Source organism: Bos indicus x Bos taurus, chromosome 3, assembly GCF_003369695.1.
Source record: "Bos indicus x Bos taurus breed Angus x Brahman F1 hybrid chromosome 3, Bos_hybrid_MaternalHap_v2.0, whole genome shotgun sequence".
In the NCBI taxonomy this organism is placed as follows: domain Eukaryota; kingdom Metazoa; phylum Chordata; class Mammalia; order Artiodactyla; family Bovidae; genus Bos; species Bos indicus x Bos taurus.
In genome coordinates, this window is record NC_040078.1 from 49454069 (window position 1) to 49477768 (window position 23700).

General features: G+C 37.4%; 1 protein-coding gene across 5 annotated transcripts in view; it reads left to right on the forward strand.

Annotated features, from left to right (window-relative positions):
* The window catches only part of ARHGAP29 (Rho GTPase activating protein 29), an 82943-nt gene that overhangs the window by 55700 nt on the left and 3543 nt on the right, over positions 1-23700 (forward strand). For all 5 annotated transcript variants that reach the window (XM_027536452.1, XM_027536457.1, XM_027536456.1 and 2 more), the window contains 10 exons: positions 7274-7431; positions 7887-8023; positions 8290-8394; positions 11035-11133; positions 13752-13891; positions 14172-14360; positions 14622-14759; positions 20515-20747; positions 21944-22274; positions 22405-22513. In XM_027536452.1, the coding sequence (XP_027392253.1) occupies positions 7274-7431; positions 7887-8023; positions 8290-8394; positions 11035-11133; positions 13752-13891; positions 14172-14360; positions 14622-14759; positions 20515-20747; positions 21944-22274; positions 22405-22513 (1639 nt within the window). The remainder of the gene's footprint in view (positions 1-7273; positions 7432-7886; positions 8024-8289; positions 8395-11034; positions 11134-13751; positions 13892-14171; positions 14361-14621; positions 14760-20514; positions 20748-21943; positions 22275-22404; positions 22514-23700) is intronic.

Consider the following 23700-nt stretch of genomic DNA (forward strand, 5'->3'; position numbering starts at 1 on the left):
GTTTTCGAAAGTCTCATATTTTAGAGAGTTTAAGAGAATAAAACTAGTCTTTAAATGTATCCAGATATTTACCATTTCTGTTATTATTCTTTCACTCTGAGTTTCCGTCTTCTCTCCCATATAATTTCTTTTGTCCAAAGAACTTCTTTTACCATTTCTTTTATAGTTGGTCTCCTGGTGATGAATTCTCTTGGTTGTCTTTCATCTTAGAATGTCTATTTCATCTTCATGCATGAAGGATATTTTCACTGAATTTAGAATTCAGTTCTTTTAACACTTTATTTATAAAAATGTTATTCCACTGCCTCTGGCATCCAGAGTTTCTATGCATAGTCATTTGAATCATTGTTTCCCTAATATGAAGCGTGTTGTTTTTCTTTGGCTGCTTGCAAAAATTTTTCTTGGTCTTTGGGCTTCAGCAAAGGCCTCAGCTTTTGTTGAGTTTCTCCTGTTCTTGGATCTACAGATTTAACTCTTTCAATGTGTAAGAAGTATTTGGCTCTTTTTCCTTCAGATTTTTTTTTTTTGTAACAGTCCCTCATCTTCCTCTAAGACCCTAAAGACTCAAATGACAGACCTTTTGTTATTATTCCACAAGAATGTAGGACCTTTTTTCCCCCAATCTTTTTTTCTCCTGATTGTTTATGTTGTTCTACTGATCTTTTTTCAAGCTCACTGACTTTTTTTGTTGTTATCTCCAATTTCCGTACAGTCAGTCCACTGATTTTTTTGTTTTGGATATTTTTTTAGTAGTAAAATCTCCTTTTGTTTCTTTTTTATATCTTCAAATTCTCTGCTGAGACTTAAGTCTTTCCACATTTTAATATTGTTGGCCCTTATTTCTTGAAATCTAATAATATCTGCTTTAAAGTCTATGATAATTCAAATAGCTGAGTCATCTCGGTGTTGGTATCTGTTTGTCTTTTTTCTTATGAGTTGTTGAGATTGTCCCAGTTCTTTGTGTGACAAGTAATTTTGGATGATATCTTAGGCATTTTCAGTATTACCTTATATGACTCTGGGTTTTCTTTATAACCTGTATTGGATGTTGATTCTTAAAAAATTTAGCAGGCTTTTGATCCAGCTAGGTTCACTCTTCAACTAAGGACTCCCTTCTAGGCCTTCTGGCTGGGAAACTGAAGTTAACCTAGTCTGCTGCTTTGAGAGCTGAGTTGGGGAAGGATAAAGAGAAAGAAACAACAGGAATTTCAGACTCCTCACTCCTCAGACTACAGTTATAGAAAAGAATTCCCCTTAGTTTTAGACGTGTGTTCTGCTGCTACTGCCATCACTCACACTGCCAGAGGACTTCATCTTAGGGCTTGGGGCAAGAGAGAAAACAAACATACAAAAGAAACAAGAGAATTTCCCCAACTCTTTCAGTCACATATATTTGAGTAGGAGTAGTGTACTGACTGGGAAATACAAGCAGGAAAAAAATAACAGGAAGCATGCCACGGATTGGTCGTAACTTAATTTGTAGTTTATTTCCACAATCTACTTGCTACCATTTACTTTTCAGAGCCTTCAGATAGCTAATCCGTGCATTCTGTCCAGGGTTTTTAGGGAAATTGAGTGAGAGCCTTTGGAAGTGAGCTTATTCCATTTGAATCACAAACCTTCCTTAAAATATTTCTGGGTGTTTAAAATTGTATCTCATTTATTTATAAAATTCTGATTGATTAATATGTGGTTAATTTACAGTCAATTTTAATAAAAATATTGAAAAGAATTACAAAATCCCAAGATTCAAAATTCCTGTGTAAGTTATTTAAGCCAACTTTTTACCTTTTACAAGTCCTTTTACCTCAAACAATAGCTAATGATAATTAAGATTATGTGTTTGCCAGTGTATTGTGAATGAAGCTGTTTGTCTTCATTAACTCATTTAATTTTCACAAAATCATGTTGGGTAACTATAATTGTTTTAAGCTCCATTTTACTGATGGAGTAAAGTTTAGAAAATCTTTCTTCTCCAAGTGTTTTCCTTATACCAGTCACATTCTTGTTACTTTGGAAGTCTATAAGGAATACAGAATTTTGGGTTTCAGTGTAAACTTTTGATATCAGAATCTGTATTTTGAATAGGATCCCCTACAAGATTTATTGCACATTAACTTTTTTGGAAACAAATGTTTAATGTAGTTATAAACAACTTAATATCAAAGTCACCCAGCTATAAGTTGGAAAGCCAGACTTGAAGAATGACTTCAGAGCTGGTGCTTCTAAATACTGTGCTATCTTGCTGTGAATGATTACCCAGCCTGGATTTGAACAACTCTGGAATTAGTATGACGTGTATATTGAGCTTTAAAAAAAATCTGTTTTATTGTAGACCTTTCAAGTTGTGCTATATTGATATAATCCCTCTTCCACAAGATAGTACTTTAAATATCTCTCCCTGGATTTTTTTTCAGACTGCTGAAATCTGACTACTTCATATAACAGATTTGAGTTCTCTCATGAGCTTAATCTTGTTTGTCTGCCTCCATCTAAAAAAGTGATGCTGTTTGGTGATCCAACAATTATAATTTCTTTTAATTTGATGTGATATAAACAAGAAGTTACCTAATTTTGTTGGAGAAGGAAATGGCAACCCATTCCAGTGTTCTTGCCTGGAGAATCCCATGGAGCCTGGCAGGCTGCAATCCATGGGGTTGTGAGAGTGGGACATGACTGAGCAACTAAGCACACAATTTTGTATATAACATTTGTATTTGTTAATGCCTGTTGTTCAGTTGCTAAGTTATGCCCAGCTCTTTGTGACCCCACTGACTGTAAATGCCAGCCTCTTCTGTCCTCCAGTGTCTCTTGGAGTTTGCTCAAATTCATGTCCATTGAATTGGTGATGCTGTCTAACCATCTCATCCTCTGTTGCACCCTTCTCTTTCACCTTTAATCTTTCTCAGCATCAGGGTCTTTTCCAGTGAGCCACCTCTTTGCGTTAGGTGGCCAGAATTTTGGAGCTTCAGCTTCAGCATCAGGTCTTCCAATGAATATTCAGAGTTGATTTCCTTTAGGATTGACTGGTTTGATCTCCTTGGAGTCCAAGGGACTCAGTAGGGTCTCTTCTCTAGCACCACACTTGGAAAGTATCAGTTCTTCGGCACTCAGCCTTTTTTCTTTATTGTCCTACTCTCAACATCCATACTTGACTACTGGAAAAACCATAGCTTTGACTATATGGACCTTTGTCAGCATAGTGATGTCTCTGCTTTTTAATATGCTGTCTAGGTTTCTCATAGCTTTTCTTCCAAGGAGCAAGCGTCTTTTAATTTCATGCCTGCAGTCACCATCTGCAGTGATTTTGGAGCCTAAGAAAAGTAAAATCTGTCACTGTTTCCACTTTTTTTCCCTTCTATTTGCCATGAAGTGTTGGGACCAAATGCCATGCTCTTAGTTTTCTAAATGTTGACTTTCAAGCCAGCTTTTTCACTTTCCTCTTTCACCCTCATCAAGAAGCTCTTTAGTTCCTCTTCACTTTGTGCCATTAGAGTCGTATCATATGCATGATGATACCACTACTGTTATTGCCTACTATTTATTTAAAAGAAATATACAACAGATACCCTCTCTCAAGGAGTTTTAGCATTTATCTAGGGAGAGAGAATTAATACATCTGAAAAATTATAGAGCAGTACTTATCTGCGTATGAAGTAGACTTTGAGGTACAAGTTCCCCAAACTTGAACAAATACACAACTCTTGAAAATCACTACAGCGTATAATGTATAGTCTGTTTATGGGAAGTTTCTCCCTATAGATATTTGTGAGCAGAATTTCTTATTAGCTGGAGTTCTGAACCAGTTTAATCAGTTTTACTCCTTCTCTATGACATTATTCACATGCAGATCTAAGCAGATAGCAAATCCAGCATTCAGTTCTTGAATGTAGGTGCTTTTCCCCCAAGGTAAGAGCCATAATTTTCTCAGATTTCTTTGTTTTCTTCTCTATCAAAGAAGAATTGGGGGATTTTTGGTGACTATTTTGTATCACCATCTCGCAAATTGTTTTCAAAAGAATTTTGTTCTCACTCTAGGATCTGTTATTATTACGTCTATCATTGAAAATAAAACAAAGTCATCTGAAATATAAAGATGCTGGACACTCGGTTATATTCACTCACTATCTTAAGGAAGATACATAAATCAGTCCCAGCAAAATTATAAGTTACATCATAAACATCAAGAATTATTCTGTATTGAATTAGGAAGTATTGAAGGATATGGGATGTAGATCATAATTACATTACTAGGGCATTTCCAGGAGGTCGAGTGGCTAGGACTTCGTGCTTTCATCAAGGAGGGAAGTGAGTTCAATCCCTGGTCTAGGAACTAAGATCCTGGAATGCATGTGTCTCGGCCCAAAAAAATTGCATTACTGAGTGAGAACAAGGAGAAATGACCAAACCAATTACCAAAGGCCTAATTAAATTAACAGACTTTGAAGGATGGGAAACATTAGCACAAGAGGTTTTCCTTTCCTTTGAAAGGACATTCATGAAAAATTTATCTTTTTAAAAAATGTAGGACAGAAATATTGAACAAAAATTTTTAGATTATTGCTAATGTATATGAGAGAAACTTTTCCCATTGATTGGAAATTATGAAATACTCTATTTCAGCAACTGTCAGAAAAATTTGTGCTAATCTGTGTGCCAGTGGAGTAAGTAAAGATTAAATATAGATGATGAAAGCTGGGCATAGAGTTGAAAATCCTCTGTTCTTGAGTGAGCAGTAACAGAAAACATGCAGGATTTCAATATGACCTTGACTGATAACACTTGCTACTACTATTCATTTGGTCATTTACCCTTTATGAAGCACTTAGGCCACTGTGCTATTATTCATTAGGGACCTAGAAGAAAAGGATGAAGTCCCAGACCCAGGACGGGATTGGGGGACAAAAAGATCTTAGGGACATGATGATTTTTGAAGTACCTATGAGCCACCCCAGTAAAGATTCCCAGCAAGTCCTGCAGGATCTACCCCATGGGGACCTCAATCTTCAGCATTTCTGTTAGGTGAGGGAGAAGACTGAATAATTTAGGGGAAAGATATTTTAAGATTGGACTTCCAGTACATATAAGGCTTTATTTATAAGTACCTGTAGACAAACATTGGAGAAGGCAATGGCAACCCATTCCAGTACTCTTGCCTGGAAAATCCCATGGATGGAGGAGCCTGGTAGGCTGGGTATAGTCCATGGGGTCGCTAAGAGTCCGACATGACTGAGCGACTTCACTTTCACTTTTCACTTTGATGCATTGGAGAAGGAAATGGCAACCCACCCCAGTGTTCTTGCCTAGAGAATCCCAGGGATGGCGGAGCCTGGTGGGCTGCCGTCTATGGGGTCGCACAGAGTCGGACATGACTGAAGCGACTTAGCAGCAGCAGCAGCAGCAGCATAGACAAACATTAAGCGGATGAGTTGATTGATTATGCCTGTGTATTCATTTGACTTTTTAATTAGTGTTTCTAACTAGATTCATAAAGTTTATTAAAAAGTATTAAAAGTGGACATACAATTACCTTTAGGATCAAGAGAGTTCAGTTCAGTTTAGCATTAACCAGAGAATTCCCAATTATAGCTAATTGTTGGACTTAAACTTTACCATCCACAATTTGAATTTCCTATGTTACTTGAAGGAGGAACAAGTGATTCTATTATGTGCACTTTTCAAACACTATTTATGCTGACTCTTAGTTATCCTTGGAGAATGCCTATCTACCTTGGAAAGGACTTAGGCTAATCAAAAGTTCAACATATCATCTGGTAATCAAAAGAGATGAAGAGGAAACATGGCAGTCTTTGAAATAACATTAAGCTGATCGAAATTTGGCATTCATTCACATTTCCCACACAGAAGTGGGAGTGGCATTTAGAAAAGTCAGATCATGTTACAAATCCTGTGCTGTGCTGTATGTTGTACTTAGTCGCTCAGTCGTGTCTGACTCTTTGCAACCCCATGGACTGCAGCCTTCCAGGCTCCTCTGACCTTGGGGATTCTCCAGGCAAGAATACTGGAGTGGCTTGCCATACCCTCCTCCAGGGGATCTTCCCAACCCAGGGATCAAACCCAGGTCTCCCACACTGCATAGATTCTTTACCGACCAAGTCACCAGGGAACCCTCCACTTGCTTCCTGTTGTACCTTACCTTGGTTTAGATGGCGTCTTCCCTGTTTGGCTTTATCTCAAACTGAAACGCCACACTGACCTTTCATCTGTTTCTTGCGCATGACAGGTTCTTTCTTACTCACTTTTGCCCTAGGGTCTTTGCACTATCTCTTCTGTTTGTATTGGTTTTCTCCCTGGAACTTCTCACTGGTTCTTTGTTATATCAGGTCTCAGTTCAGACATTACCTCCTCAGAGAGTCCCTTCACCAAACTGTCATATCAAAAGTACCCTTTTGCAAACACATACCTGGTCATATTCTATAACCTGACAATGTTATATCATGTTTGTAGCAGTTTTCAGTACCAGAAATTATCCTACTTAATTTGTCTTCTGTCTTCAACCCCCACCCTCAGGAAAATGCAAACTCATATGAGGACTGGGATTTCATCTATTTATTTGCTGTAATATACCCAAAACTTTGATTTTTATGAACTTGAGAGTAGTTAATTCATGTACAGTTCTCGGGATGGACCTGGCATATTGTAAACACTCTGTCTGCTTATTTTTGTTGTTGTTCCTGTAAGTGGCAGTAGTGACAGTAGGCATGTTAGGCATTTGTAGAAATTCAATGGAATAATTATTTTGAATAGATTCAAGATAGTACCTAATTATAAAAACTGAGTGCTGTAGGACACATTATAAGTATAAAGTATTTCTATTTTTATAGGATTGAAGAAGTGAAACTGAAAATAATAGTGCTCTGATTGGAATTTTTGCTCCATGTTTTTCAGTGTAGACAGTTACGGTCAGACCATCAGAGTACAGAGCTGGGATCATCAGAAACACATCCATCTCCTAAAATTGTGAACCTGTAGGGACATGGGTTGTGTTTTTAAACCTTTCAGATTAAAGCCAGCTTTGCTGGAAGTGATTGCTCCTAGATACTTCATTAAAACTACTTTCCATGCCCCTCCCTCAATTTAGTCCTTGTACAAAGTCAGGTGACATAGTGTGCTCACGATGATATTCACTGTCGAATTCTTCACTGTGTGGCCTTTTTCTTGGTACTGTTACTTGAAATAAATGTGTATGTACATAGCATTCTCTGTAGCATGACTCTTTTACCTTTTTGTTTTGTTTTGTTTGTGACCATAGGTAACAGTTAACCTCTTCCAGATGCAGCAGCTGCAGGCTGCCTCCCTCTCAAGCAACTTACAATCTCTCTGTGATAGTGCCAAACTCTACGACCCAGGCCAAGAGTACAGTGAGTTTGTCAGGGCCACAAATTCAGCTGAAGAGGAGAAAGTTGATGGGTGAGAACATATAGAAGAAATTATTTCTAGATATAAAATCTTTATTGCCGAGTTTTCTATCTTGTGTCAGGTGGTGTCGTTTCTAACACTGACAGCATTGACTGTAAAACTTTCTGAATTTTTAAAATATTTAAGATGTAATTGACTTAGAGTAAAGCTTTCCATTTTGACACAGAGCTCAGTTATTTGAGATTTAGAAATCCACTATACTTGAAAAGTTTAACCATGCTATGAATAATTCACTATATTTTTGCTCCTCTTTTTCAAGTTTCAACTGTAATAAATAAAAATGATTAATAAGTTTTATTCACATATCTTTTAAGAAGTTCAACTATATGTTTCTTAATATTTAGTTTAATTACTCTGTTCATTAAATTAACAAATATTTCTGAAAATAAAGTGGGCTGATTATTTGTCATTTTTCTGTATGAAGAGTTGTATTTGGGTTTTCTTAGGAATGTAAATAAACAATTAAGCAGTCCTCCCATTTCTGGATACGGACCTTCTGACTCTTTAGAAGACGTTGTACGCCTTCCTGACAGCTCTAATAAGATTGAAGAGGACAGATGCTCTAACAGTGCAGACATAACAGGTAGTTTTTCACACTAAAAAGAGAACTAATTCATGACAGCTAAAATTGTTTAAATGTGATCATTAAATGAGTTGAAGGTCTGGAAGTTAAAAATCAGGCCTTGAGGTATAACCTTATGAAGCTTTATTCATAGTTGTGAGCACTGCGCCTGTCAGCTGTCACACTGTTAGAGAAGTTTGACTTGTCTCATTTTAAATAATGTCAGTATTTTGCCTTATGAAATTCATCTGTAGCCAAGTTTGACTGTAAATATTCTTTTCTTAAAGGTCCATCTTTTCTAAGGTCATGGACATTTGGAATGTTTAGTGATTCTGAGAGCACTGGAGGAAGCAGTGAATCCAGATCTCTGGATTCTGAATCTATAAGTCCAGGTATATAAGTATTAAGTCTAGAGTGAAAATTCAATGAAAGATGAAAATATTCCTTTTGGGGGATATCTTAGCTACTTTATTTTCCTTTTTCTTTTTTTTAATTGAAGTATAGTTAATTTGCAATATTGTATTAGTTTTAAATGTCCAGCAAAGTGAATAGGTTATACATATATTTAGGTATATATCTATATACTTTTTGGATTCCTTTCCATTATAGTTTATTACAAGATACTGAATATAGTTCATTGTGCTATACAGTAAATTCTTATTTATAACTATCTTATTTTTATAATGAATTGTCTCATAGAGAGAAGTATGTATATGTACAGTTTAAATAAAAATCATAGAACAAACCCATATATATTCAACACCTAGCCTAACAAAACATTATATTAGAAGGCCCCTGTGTGTACTTCCTTGATAACCTTGCCTTGTCACTCACCAAATGAACCATCATCCTGAATTTTGTTTATCTTTCCCTGGCTACTTTAAATATTTTAGTACTCATGTAGTTGAGCTTTGCCCTCTTTGGAATATTAGGCAGACAAAATCATATTGTTCTTTTGTGACCTCTTTTATGAATTTTGAGATTCCTATTGATGTGTGAGAAACTGTCTTTTACTTTATGCTATATGCTGTATAGTTTTCCATTCTGTGGACATAATTTATTATCTGTCTTTTGGGTTGTTTTGTAGTTAATCACTGGGTAACGAGCCATAAAATGAATACCAATTCTTGTGCCTGTGATAACTTACTCATTTTTTATAAATGTGCTTCAAGGTACTTTGATAAAGAGAATCTCATCCTCTTTAGAGAGGCAGAGTAGATGTTTTGAATTCTCCCTTAATGGCTTCAAAGAGAATGACTTGTAATACAGCTAGCAAGAGAAGAATGGGTCATTTGAACCCTTGAGATTATTTCTTTCCATGTTCTTTCTCCTTCACTCTTCTACCAAAGACTGCTCCAATCCTGTTCTTCGTGGCTAAGTTTCTTTCTCCTAGGATCTTGGCATTCCAGGAGATATGTTATAGGATTTAACCTTCCTCAAAATCAAAGACTAATGACTTTTCTTTTCGTGTTCTACACATTCAGAAATTTTATTCCTGTAAATATATCTTTGACTTTAAAGTTAGAAATGACTTCCATGCAGCACTGAGGTTTACAGGCAGGTTGTTGCCAACTAGCTTGAGGCCTACTTTAAAGTTATTGCTGTTCAGGAACACTTTGGAGATGTGAGCCTATTTAACTGAATATTTATAATTAGCTTTATAAAAACAGGTTCTAGCAATTCCCATAAATTTAGACTCAGTCTAGAGCACAATTATTCCTAAATTATTTGGAATCCTGTAAGACTTCATGTGATAAAGATGAAAACTTAGAACCTGGTCACATGATAAATGGGTAAAGACCCAAGGATGCATAGCCTTGTGACAGCCATCCTCAGACACTGGTAGTGGAAAGGGATGAGAGTCAGAGTGCTTTGTAAGAAGACATGTGACCGGGGCTGGGATTTATAAGTGGTAGGTTTCTGCTCAGTAATGAAAGGAAGTCATTTTACAATTGTTGCTGCTGCTGCTTAGTTACTAAGTCATGTCGGAGTCTTTGCCATCCCATGAATTGTGTGTTTCCCACCAGGTTCCTCTGTCCATGGGATTTATCAGGCAAGAATACTGAAGTGGGTTGCCATTCCCTACTTCAGGGTATCTTCCAGGCATCAAAACTCTATCTCCTGCTTGGCAGGGGGATTCTTTACCACTGAGCCACCTTGGAAGCCCTTGTTTTACAGTTATAATAGTTTTTAAATGAACATACGGCTTCATGATCTCTTAGTCATTTGGGGACACATTCAAAACAAAAACTAGATGACCACCTTTTAAGCATAGTTTGAAGAGGGGAAGGAATCTTTTGAGAGAGAGGAAGTGGTTTAAATAATTAGTGAAGTACTTTCTAACTCTGAACTGAAGACTCTCTTAAAGCCTTGAGTTAAATGTAAACTTCCACTTAGAGACAGCCCTGTTTGTAGGATCAGCACAGAGCAAATAAACCTCATTACCTGGTTGGGCTGCTTCCACACATGCTTTGAGACAACTGACAGAGTCCTTGGCTGACAACTTATGTCATGAACTCTTAGCTCCTGGCCAGGATCGTTGCTCCTGGTTCCCAGGCTCCTGTCTTACTAGCAACATAAATGTGATGGTACTGTTATATTGCTGTGTTTGTAGATTTTTGTATATTTTATTATAGAAAGCTTTAGGGTACACTTATTTCTTTATCACTTAATTCAACAAGCAAGTAATGACAGCTTTACTGTTCTGCCAGCTATTCCATCAGATATTAGATATAAGGCTTGAGTAGAAAATACTCTTTATTCTTGTAGAGTTTATAATCTCTAACACTATCAGAAGTTGACAGTTGAGGTCTCATTGGAATGTGTGATCCTCAGTTTATTTTAGATTTATTTGGAAAAGTCAGATTTGGCTCATTCTCTTTTGTTCCCAGTAGTAAGTATTAGGATCCTGTGTATCCACAGTCTGAATGGAAGCAATGTTGATATTGTAACTAATAAAATAGCATGACTTGTGTTATTCAAAAAATGCTGTCATTACCCATTTCTTAAACTCTCAGTGAATTTTCTTTTAGGAGACTTTCATCGAAAACTTCCACGAACTCCATCCAGTGGCACCATGTCTTCTGCAGACGATCTGGATGAAAGAGAGCCACCCTCCCCTTCAGAAGCTGGTATTACTCTCACCTGAATCACATTTCCACTAAACTAGCTGAATCAGTAACACTGCATGATATTAGGAAGAAATAGTATGGTTTAAAGAATTACTTTACTGTGTATTAAACAAAAGGCATTATATTGACTAGATATATCCCAACCAATTATTTATAAGTATGGGTTCATAGTGTATTAATCAAATGTTACAAATAAAAATATAAGAATAAGGAAAACTACTAGAGCTAAAATGTATTGTTGTGATGCTCAAATAGGCTAGATATTTTTTAAAATATATATTTATTTATTTTTGGCTGCATTGGGTCTTAGTTGTGGTACGTAGGCTTGGTAGTTGCCCCACAGCATGTGGGATCTTAGTTCTCCCAACCAAGGATCAAACCTGCGTCCCCTGCATTGGAACACAGATTCTTAATCATTGGACCACCAGAGAAGTCCAATAGGCTAGATATTTTTATCTTTCAGAAACTTTGTAGTGACTTAATTGTTCAGAGTGTACAGAAGAAATTCTGTTTCTGAGAATTTCTATATGAGAAAATCCTCTTCAAAAGAAAGTGTAAGAAGCTAGGCAGGAAAAGTAAATAAAATACATGTACTTCTTGAGGGCAGGAAAGACTATGGATACTGAAGGACATAAAAGATCAGTCAGTTACATTAATGGCTTCACTTGAGACCTCCAGATACTTGTTTTGGCATCATTTTCTAAAGCAATATAGAATATCTGACCTCTGGTAGGATATTTATCGGATCAGATCAGTCACTCAGTCATGTCCGACTCTTTGCGACCCCATGAATCGCAGCACGCCAGGCCTCCCTGTCCAGCACCAACTCCCGGAGTTCACTCAGACTCACATCCATCGAGTCAGTGATGCCATCCAGCCATCTCATCCTCTGTCGTCCCCTTCTCCTCCTGCCCCCAATCCCTCCCAGCATCAGAGTCTTTTCCAGTGAGTCAACTCTTCCCATGAGGTGGCCAAAGTACTGGAGTTTCAGCTTTAGCATCATTCCTTCCAAAGAAATCCCAGGGCTGATCTCCTTCAGAATGGACTGGTTGGATCTCCTTGCAGTCCAAGGGACTCTCAAGAGTCTTCTCCAACACCACAGTTCAAAAGCATCAATTCTTCAGCGCTCAGCCTTCTTCACAGTCCAACTCTCACATCCATACATGACCACAGGAAAAACCATAGCCAGCCTTGACTAGACGAACCTTTGTTGGCAAAGTAATGTTTCTGCTTTTGAATATGCTATCTAGATTGGTCATAACTTTCCTTCCAAGGAGTAAGCGTCTTTTAATTTCATGGCTGCAGTCACCATCTGCAGTGATTTTGGAGCCCAGAAAAATAAAGTCTGACACTGTTTCCACTGTTTCCCCATCTATTTCCCATGAAGTGATGGGACCGGATGCCATGACCTTCGTTTTCTGAATGTTGAGCTTTAAGCCAACTTTTTCACTCTCCACTTTCACTTTCATCAAGAGGCTTTTGAGTTCCTCTTCACTTTCTGCCGTAAGGGTGGTGTCATCTGCATATCTGAGGTTATTGATATTTCTTCCGGCAATCTTGATTCCAGTTTGTGTTTCTTACAGTCCAGCGTTTCTCATGATGTACTCTGCATATAAGTTAAATAAACTGGGTGACAATATACAGCCTTGACGAACTCCTTTTCCTATTTGGAACCAGTCTATTGTTCCATGTCCAGTTCTAACTGTTGCTTCCTGACCTGCATACAGATTTCTCAAGAGGCAGATCAGGTGGTCTGGTATTCCCATCTCTTTCAGAATTTTCCACAGTTTATTGTGATCCACACAGTCAAAGGCTTTGGCAGAGTCAATAAAGCAGAAATAGATGTTTTTCTGGAACTCTCTTGCTTTTTCCATGATCCAGCGGATGTTGGCAATTTGATCTCTGGTGCCTCTGCGTTTTCTAAAACCAGCTTGAACATCAGGAAGTTCATGGTTCACATACTGCTGAAGCCTGGCTTGGAGAATTTTGAGCATTACTTTACTAGCGTGTGAGATGAGTGCAATTGTGCGGCAGTTTGAGCATTCTTTGGCATTGCCTTTCTTTGGGATTGGAATGAAAACTGACCTTTTCCAGTCCTGTGGCCACTGCTGAGTTTTCCAAATGTGCTGGCATATTGAGTGCAGCACTTTCACAGCATCATCTTTCAGGATTTGGAATAGCTCAACTGGAATTCCATCACCTGTAATTTCGTAATAAATCAAGAATAGCGTTATCTTTAATGCAAATAATCCTGACACACTAAACTCGTAGAGCTAGTTTTCTTCCAAACTTTATAAGGTCCTTCTCCAAGAATGTAATGGCTCCTGTGAAATGAAGATCATGTTAAACTGTAAATTTTATAATTCTGGAAACCTTGTGCCATGATATTTTAGAAGTATGTTATTGGTTTGATGATGATTTTTACTCATAGCTTAAATGTTTGATGAATGTGTACCTGATAAGGGATCTGTACATTGGATGCTTATTTTGATGTTACAGACTAAAAGTCATAACTTTTTGTAATCTTATTTAAAAATCTTTTAAAGTGTAGTATCATGTGGTATAATTTTTTCTGTCCTGCTAACCATTCTTGTATACAACCCTGCTTCTGTTGGAAGGACCCAATTCTCTTGGAACATTTAAGAAAACGTTGATGTCAAAGGCAGCTCTCACTCACAAATTTCGCAAACTGAGATCCCCCACCAAGTGCAGGGATTGTGAAGGCATTGTGGTATTCCATGGTGTTGAATGTGAAGAGGTAAGATCTTTCTGGAATTATATTAGCCCTTTTATCCTTTTTGCTTTATACTTTTTTGTTATTAATTTTGCAATTAAGATCTTTTGCAAATGTATTTTAAAAAAATTGAACCACAGTGTTCCTTCTATAATTTTATATTTTATTTTGCTATCAAATGTATTTCAAACCCAAGTAATACCTTTTAAACTCATTTTTGTTATTTATCACTCTACCTGTAGTTTGTCCTTTTGTGAACAGATTTAAGGTGAGTTCACCATTTTAAACTGTCATTTTCTTGTAGTGTCTCCTTGTTTGTCACCGAAAGTGTTTGGAAAATTTAGTCATCATTTGTGGTCATCAGAAACTTATGGGGAAAATCCACTTATTTGGAGCAGAGTTCACACAAGTTGCAAAAAAGGAACCAGATGGCATCCCTTTTGTACTCAAAATGTGTGCCTCAGAGATCGAAAATAGAGCCTTGAGTCTACAGGTACATTATAATTTTTAAAGTTAATACTTTTAAAGCATAAATGTGATTTGTTCTAATCATAAGGATACACTAAAGGAGAACAATGCTCTCAGTTTTTACTAAGTAACTGAATTTATTCAGATTTATTTGAAAAATATTACCTCATTTGGTCCTAGTTTTTTTCCTAAAATATTAGTAAGAATCAAAGTATATTTAGCTATATGCATTTAACCATTTGTACTGAAGCAGAATTTTTTGCAAAATTTTTTCTCTTTTCTCAAGGGAATTTATCGTGTATGTGGGAACAAAATCAAAACTGAAAAACTGTGTCAAGCCTTGGAAAATGGAATGCACTTGGTAGACATTTCAGAATTTAGCTCACATGATATCTGTGATGTCTTAAAATTATACCTTCGACAGGTAAAGTTTTTACCATTGAAACTTACCATTAAATAGAGCAAAAATATAATTTGCAATTTGCTGATAATGTTTGCTGCACACATTTTTCATTGATATAAACCATATCAATATTTTTCCAATTATTAAAGTACAGATCAAAGAGTGTATAAAATGTATGTACAGTTTAAAGACCCATAATAATAAAAATCTTCATTTTCCATCACTTAGGTCCTTATAATAGAACATTCTTATACTTTGTTGAAGGCCCCTATATGCCACTCCACAGTTGCAGCCCACAGCTCTACCCAGTGGTGTTTCATAACAGTGTTAATACCTCCCTGTCTTTTCTTAACTGTTTTAGTACCTGTTGTGTATTCCTAAATATTGTTCATATATTTAAGAATAGTGGTTTAGCCACTAAGTTGTGTCCAACTCTTGCAACCCCATGGACTGTAGCCCTCCAGGCTGCTCTGCCCGTGGAATTTCCCAAGCAAGAATACTGGAGTGGGTTGCCATTCCTTCTCCAAGGGGCATCTTCCCAATCCAGGGATCAAACCCAGGTCTCCTGCATTGAAGGCAGATTCTTTACCAACTGAGCCACAAGGGAAGCCTCACAATATACATACAACAGAATGTATCAAGTTCTTGAAAACTGAGTAGAAAGCATAAATCTAGCTGTTTAAGGAAAGTTTACTATTCACACTGTTATATGAAGGATTCAGTAGTGGTTTGGCTTTAGTTTCATTGGTATTTTAGAATAGCTGTTGGGGGAGGTTAGTGATCAAGGTGTGAATGCATTCAGGGAAGATGAAGTTCACTATGGTTGGGGCATCAGTCAGGGCTCTCCTATAAGCTTAGTACTGCAAGTTCAGCAGGAATGTGGTCAGCAGTGAAGTGCTTTATATTTTCTTTTTCTGTGCTCACTCTTGTACTCGCATGTTTTAGGAGTAGGTCTGAAGAAAATGCTGCTGTGGGTGGATTAAGTGGCCATAATGTCTCAGGCAGCAGCTCATGGAAGGGTTGCGGGAACAATCAGCACTTTGTCATGATAAGCCAAGTTTAAAAGATCTGGGCCAGGGCCAGCTGCATTCTGTCCTTGGGTAAAGCTCTGTCCTTGAGTGAAAATGAAGACAATTGCAGAGAGCATAGTAATGTTGGTCCTCTACGTGTCCATCTCAGGAGCTCTGTTCTTCTGGGTCCTTTTAATATGGGAAGAGCTGTCTTCCTGGGATCTCTCTCCTCCACTCTCTTCTGTGAGAACACCTGTCTTCTGTGTCATGTCTTCTTGTTTTTTATTCTCCTGTTTTGGTCAGGGCCATCTGGAGCAAAGTGGACTAACTAAACATTTGAAACTTTTATCTGTAAATGTCTTTACTTTGCTTCCTTGAATAAGAATGGAAGAGTGGGAGGTAAGGAAGGTTATAATATTCTAGGCTGGAAATTATTTTTCTTTGGAAATTTGAAGGCATTTTTTTTTTTTTATTGTTTTCTTTGAAGCCTAAAATCCTTCTCATTCCTGACTATTTATTTATATGTAGCCTGTTGTTTTCTCTCTGAAAACTTGTAGAATCTTTTGCTATCTACTATCTTCAAATTCCACAGCCTATGCCTTGATGTGGGTGTATTTTCATCCACTCTTTCAGGCACTCCACAGTTTCTGTCATTCTGCTTACTTGTCCTTTAGTTCGTGGAACTTTAATTTCCTTGCTCTATTGCTCCCCTCTGTTTTCTCTGTGTTTTTTTCTGGAACTTACATTTGGATGCAACTTGTATTGGTTCTCTAGCTTCCTTCCCTTTTCCCTATTCTTTCGTTTTTGTTTTCTTTTAATTCTGTCTAAAAAATTCCCTCAGCTTTATCTTCCATTCTTACTGTAAACTATTTTATTTCTGAGATCATGTTTTAATTTCCAAGAATTCTAGTTTTCTGTCCCTTTTATAACAATTCTTTTTATTTTATTGAATGCTGTATTTCTTCTACCTGAAATATTCATATTTTTTTAAAGAATTTTTTCTTGTCTCAGCTTCTAGCCCTGTCCTATAGAAATATAATGTGAGCTTTGTATATAATATTTAATTTCCTAGTAGCCACATAAAAAGAAACAGTGAAGTTAAATTTTAATATTTCATTTAACAAATGGAAAGCATCTGAGCATCTAATCAGTAATTTTAAATAATTAATGAAATATTTACCTTTTCTGGGGTTTACTGGGTCTTTGAAATCTGGTGTGTATTTTTCACTTAGAGCACATGTCAGTTTGGAACAGCCACATGTCCACTGCTCAGTAGCCATATATGACTAGCAGCCACAATATTGACAGCAGAGTTGTAGGCCTTCGAGTTGGTTTTTTCCTATTTTCATTTCTGTCTTCTATAGTTTTCTCCTTAAAATGAAAGCTTTGGGAACTGAAATCTCTCTGGAAGCTTTTTTAATTGTAAACTATTTTTAAGATTTTATTGAACTATCATTGATCTACAGTGTTGTATTAATTTCTGCAAAGTGATTCCTTTTTTACATATATATATATATATATATATATATATATATTCTTTTAATATTTTTTTCCATTATGGTTTATCCCAGAATATTGGATATGGTTCCCTGTGCTACTGTCTGGAAACTCTTGAATACATGAAGACTTGAAGATTTTGAACTTTACTGTAGTGAGTGTAGCGTTATCTAAGAGGACTGTTTGGGAAACACCTGACATTGGTATGTCTAGGTCTCTGCTTGTGGGCTAATCTAATAGCACAGAGAAGAGTCTTTCCCTGCCTACAGGTATGATTCCATAACTCTGGGATCCTAGTTAGGTAAGAAAGGTTCAGCAGGCATACAGTCACTAAATCCTTATTTAAGATAGTTACCCACCTGTTCCTTATGCTTGGCATTACCCTTCCAGAGACCCTCTGTTTTACACTGCCCAGAGAAGAAATTTCCAGACTTCTGAGGTTGCTCAGGAGCATGGACTAGGGATAAAGATCTAGAATTCTAATGCTTTTTGGATAGCTCACACTTCCCCCAAATTAGAGGACCTAGTCTAACAATCCCTGCATCTCCTTCAGTTCAGCTCAGTCATCTCTGACTCTTTGCCACCCCAATGACTGCAGCACGCCAGGCCTCCCTGTCCATCACCAACTCCCGAAGTTTACTCAAAATCATGTCCACAGGGTCGGTGATGCCATCCAACCGTCTCATCCTCTGTCATCCCCTTCTTCTCCCGTCTTCAATCTTTCCCAGCATCAGGGTCTTTTCACATGAGTCAGCTCCTCACATCAGGTGGCCAAAGTATTGGAGTGTCAACTTCAGTATCAGTCCTTCCAAGGAATAGTCAGGACTGATTTCTTTTAGGATGTACTGGTTGAATCTCCTTGCAATCCAAGGGACTCTCAAGAGTCTTCTCCAACATCACAGTTCAAAAGCATCAATTCTTTGGCATTCAGCTTTCTTTATAGTCCAACTTTCACATCCATACATGACTACTGGAAAAACCAAAGCTTCAACTAGACGGACCTTTGTTGGCAAAGTAATGTCCCTGCTTTTTAATACACTGTCTAGGTTGGTCATAGCTTTTCTTCGAAGGAGCAAGTGTCTTTTAATTTCATGGCTGCAGTCACCATCTGCAGTGATTTTGGAGCCCAAAAAAATAGTCTGACAATGTTTCCACTGTTTTCCCAACTATTTGCAATGAAGTGATGAGATCAGATGCCATAATCTTAGTTTTCTGAATTTTAAGCCAACTTTTTCACTCTCCACTTTCACTTTCATCAAGAGGCTCTTTAGTTCTTCGCTTTCTGCCATAAGGGTGGTGTCATCTGCACATCTGAGGTTATTGATATTTCTCCCAGCAATCTTGATTCCATCTTATGCTTCATCCAGCCCAGCGTTTCTCATGATGTACTCTGTATATAAGTTAAATAAGCAGGGTGACAGTATACAGCCTTGACATATTCCTTTCCTGATTTGGAACCAGTCTGTTGTTCCATGTCCAGTTCTAACTGTTGCTTCCTGACCTGCATACAGATTTCTCAAGAGGCAGAGTCTCCTTAGGATCCGGTAAATCATGTTGATTCTCCGTTTAGAATTTTAGCTTTCTTAGGAGTGCTAAGTCAGCACATGTTTATGTCCTCTTCAGCTTGCGAAATGTTTTTTGTCTCCATCCCTGTTCTCCCAGTCCTGTGGGCTTAACTGTATGTCAGTGGGATTGTAGAAAGGAAAGAAATTAGGTACAAATGTTGAATGTACCATGTTAGCCCAGGAAACTATTGATATATCTTTAACCACATTTTATATGATTCTCAACTGAGAAATGGAGACAGTATTTTCAAATAACTTAATCTCACAATGAATCATCCTTTATTTCTTCTAGTCAGTCAGGGAGAGGAAATAAATGGGGTCAAATACTACCAGCTTTTGGTCTTCCTGGGTGGCTCAGTGGTAAAGAATCCATTTGCCAGTGCAGAAGATGCCAGAGATAAGGATTCAATCCCTGAGTCAAAAAGATCCCCTAGAGAAGGAAATGGCAACCCACTGCAATATTCTTGCCTGGGAAACCCCATGGACAGAAGAGACTGGCAGGCTACAGTCCATGGGGGTTGTAAAGAGCTGGACGTGACTTGGCAGCTAAACAGCAACAACATACCAGCTCTAGTTCTGTGCTAGGAATACTATGGGACCAAAGCTTTAGTATGGAAAGCCATGGTCAGTTCTTACAGTATTAAGAGAATAGCCTTTATTTTACTCAGTACTATGTGGGAAATCTGAAGCTCCAAGAATGACCACCTTCAGATCCCAAAATGGTAGAGGTAGAAATTGATCTTGATGCCCTCTTTGGGACCAGCAGGGGAAGCTGGAGAAGTAGGTGCCAACCTCACCACAGATAGTGTAAGACATCACCTAGCAAGAGAGATGTTGTATATTTTATCACCACGCAGTGCAATCATTGAAATCAGTTATGCCAGTAGACGGATAAAGGTGGTATGCCTATGGACAGTTTGAGAGAGGAACTTCTTTTGATCTGCTTATTGGCAATTAAAGTGGTATTTAAAAATTAGATAAAATGTTGGCAGTGTCTTGTTAAGTCATATTGTCTTTTGCTAATCTTCAGTCAGGTCCAGGTAAAACACAAGGACCTTATAGCATTTTGTTCTGTCTCCCATACGAACAGAAAATAAGTTTTTTCTATTTAATTTGATATATATTGTACATTATCCTGGATTTTTTTCAATAAGATAGCTGAAGATCATGCTGACTTTGGGGCAGTCTTGAATGTAATTGGTATAGAGTATCAGTTTTTAAATCCCATAATGCAGCTTTAGGTTTAGAGTTTTACTTGATTACTAGTTAACTCATTTTTAATATGGATATACTTATGGTGATGTCAGATTCACTTTATAGATCACACCTAGCAAACATACATACATTTCTTTTTTTCTTGTTCTAGAGTTTAATTTTTTTTCTTCTGGTTGTATTGAGATATAACTGACATACAGCACTGTATAAGTTTAAGCTGTACAGCATAAGAGTTTGACTGACATACATCATGAGACGATTATCACAATAAGTTTAGTGAAATCCATCATATATAGATACAAGGTTAAAGAAATAGAAAAAAGTATTTTTCCTTGTGATGAGACATTACGTACATTTCTAACTGTGGATTGACCTTAAGTCCTGTTACCTAAAAAGGATGTGCTAAACCACTCAGTAGCTATTCAGTAAATTATTAACAGTGAAAAACATGAAAAGAATGATATTTCTAATATAATTTTATCTCTTTAGCTGCCAGAACCATTTATTTTATTTCGATTGTACAAGGAATTTATAGACCTTGCAGTAGAAATCCAACATGTAAATGAAGAACAGGAGATGAAAAAGGATAACCCTGAGGACAAAAAATGGCCAAGTTCATCTATAGAAATAAGCCGAATCCTCCTAAAAAGCAAGGACCTTCTAAGACAATTGCCAGCATCAAATTTTAACAGCCTTCATTACCTCATAGTTCATCTTAAGCGGTAAGAACTTTGAATAAGACAGGCGTTAATGGGCGGATAATGGGTCAGTTTTTTTGGTTTTGCTTTTATGGTTTATTTTTTTAATTGTGGTAAAATACACATAACAAAAATTTACCCTTTTAGCCATTTTTAAGTGTACAGCTCAGTAGTAAGTACATTTCACATTCTTGTGGTATTGTTTTTTGACTGAATATTTCATTTCTAATATGTATGAGGGAAAGGGAGACACTTAATATATGTTCTTGGAGCCAACATCTTTCTGTCAGATGCCTGTTCTGTGCCAGGCTCTGGCTGGGGAAATAAGGATGCAGATGTCAGGTTTCTTTCATGTGTCCTGCTGTGAGCTTGAGCGGCAGACCTGCACAGAAGTGCACTGCAGTGTCATTCTCATTCTGAGGGTACTTCGCTTAGCATGCAGAGGAGCATGGGGGAGGGGGTCGTGAATCAGAGACGGTAACCCTGAGCCAGACTTGAAGAACGGTTTGCTGATGTGCAAAAGGGCAGTCCAGGCAGAGACACAGGAGAACGCTTTGCTTTAGGGGACATAAAAGAAGTTCAGTTCGGCCACAGTCTAGCAAGCGGTAGCACAAAGTGAGCAAGGTGGAGTCCTGGTAAAGTCATACATGCCTGGCAGATTAATTGACTATCTTCTTTCTGTACTCACTGAAGAATTTGGGGCCAGGAATTTAACATGGTCAAGTTTGCCTGTTAGGTCTTTCTAGCAGCTGTATCGAGAATGGCTTGGAGGGGAGGTACTTAATTACTTCAGTTCAGATCTCCTTGAATAGTCAGAGAAATAAAAGGTGATGAGAACTTGAAGTAAGGCCAAAGCAGTGGGAATGGCAGTGGAGCAGCAGAGAGATCTTTAGGATCAGCTAGGCTTGAGGACTAGCTGTGGGCAGTGAGGTAGAGTTTCCACCATAGGTACCTGGGAGGATGTCATACATATTTACTAAGATAGGAGCAGCATTTAGGGGTATTTTTTTTTTTTTCTGCTGGTAAAACTATACTGATTCCTTCTACTTATTTATATTTAATCCTAATACCGTGAAACCCAACTTGCTGTGTGGTCAATATTTAAGCAAATAAATAGATCCTTTTCCTAGATTTCAACCCATTTTTCCTCCACCTTTCCCATCCCATAATAAACTGCCATCAAGGAAATCTAATACAGCTTTATGTGTTCTGCGTCGCAGAGTTGTAGATCATTCAGAAGAAAACAAAATGAACTCCAGAAACTTGGGTGTGATATTCGGACCAAGTCTCCTTAGGCCGAGGCCCACAACGGCTCCGATCACCATCTCCTCTCTTGCTGACTATTCAAATCAAGCACGGTTGGTAGAGTTCCTCATTACCTACTCACAGAAGATCTTCGATGGGTCCCTGCAGCCACAGGATTCGGCTGTAGGTAGTGCAGGTGGCATCGCACCTCAGGTTGACCCAGGCTATCTTCCAAAGTCTCTGTTATCACCAGAAGAAAGAGATCCAGAACGTTCTATGAAGTCATTGTTTTTCTCTTCAAAAGAAGTGAGTTTTGCTTATATGGAATTATGTTGGAACTTTGTAAAGTTTAATGTTATAAGTTGAAAATCTTTGAACTGTTTATTTTGAAGTGTGTTTTGCTTCTTCAAGTTTAAAAACTTTCTTCTATCAACAGGATATCCAAACTACGGATAGTGAATGCAAAAGTTTTGAATCCACTCCATCATTTGAGGAATCAGAGCGAAAGCAAAATGCATTAGAAAAATGTGATGCATATCTCATTGGTGAGTGGCCATGTAAAATGCATGCTTACTGACTTAAAACTGTCCCAGTAAACCATGATTAAAAGCCAAGGTGAGTGAAGTTGAAAGAAGTCAGAGGGAGAAAGTTCTTTAGTAGTGCATCTTTCCCAGACATTAAGAATGCCTTTTAGTGTACCTTGTGTCTATATGAATGCCATTCTTTTCAGTAATCCTTATAAAAAGACATCTTAGAGTTCACAGGTGTGTTTTGTGCTCTTTCTGAAATTTTTTTTTTTTTGCCATTAATGTATGTCAAGAACGCAGAAATGTTTTGAGTAGTATGATGATTCATTAGCATCTTTTGTAACCATAGATCATTGTATTGATCTTACGACTTGTAAGGAATCACTTAGACTCCTCAAATTCAAAAATTTTAGACTCAAAAAACTCAGAAAAAATTTTTTCAAATGCCTTTTCATATCACCTGTCATTAACACATTGAGCACACATGATATTTTTTTTTATTTCCTTGTCTGTAGTCATTCACTGTATATAATTTTAGTTGTAGTGATTGGTGGCATCCATTTGTGGAAAGGCTTTCATTTATTACTGTAATTCTGTACATCACTAAAGCGAACTTGCAGGGTTTTTAAATGTAGTCATATATGTTAAATTTGATCTGTAATTAAATATTAATGATCATAGCCTGACAAGATCTGAAAAGCAAGGGAGCCTGCTCTGTGCTAGGCACTGTTCTTATTGTTTGATTCTGTTTATCCAATTTGATCTCAGAAACAGTTCTGTGTTATAATATAGATAGTATTAACCCCTTTCAACCCATAACCTAATAATCTGAGAGAGGTTAAATAGTGCCAGAGGTCATGCCCCTAATTGATTGTTCAGTATTTGAACCTATGTTCATGATAATTTCACTATTCCATTATCTAGGGCTCCCAGTTAGGAATGTCATTGTTTTTAGTGCCTGTACCACTTCATTTATATACTAGATAAATGAACACTTTTCATGATTAGATCATTTAGGCCACATACCATCAAAGATACAAGTATGATTCCTTTTGACAGGTGAAGACACTGAGGGACAGCAAGATTGCCTTGCCCAGTGCAAAAGGGGGAGAACTGAGCTAAATCCAGATGCTGGTCTTCAGAGTCTGCACTCTTATCCATTACACTGTAGTTTTTTCCCTTAGAACTTAAGAATGCACTTTGGT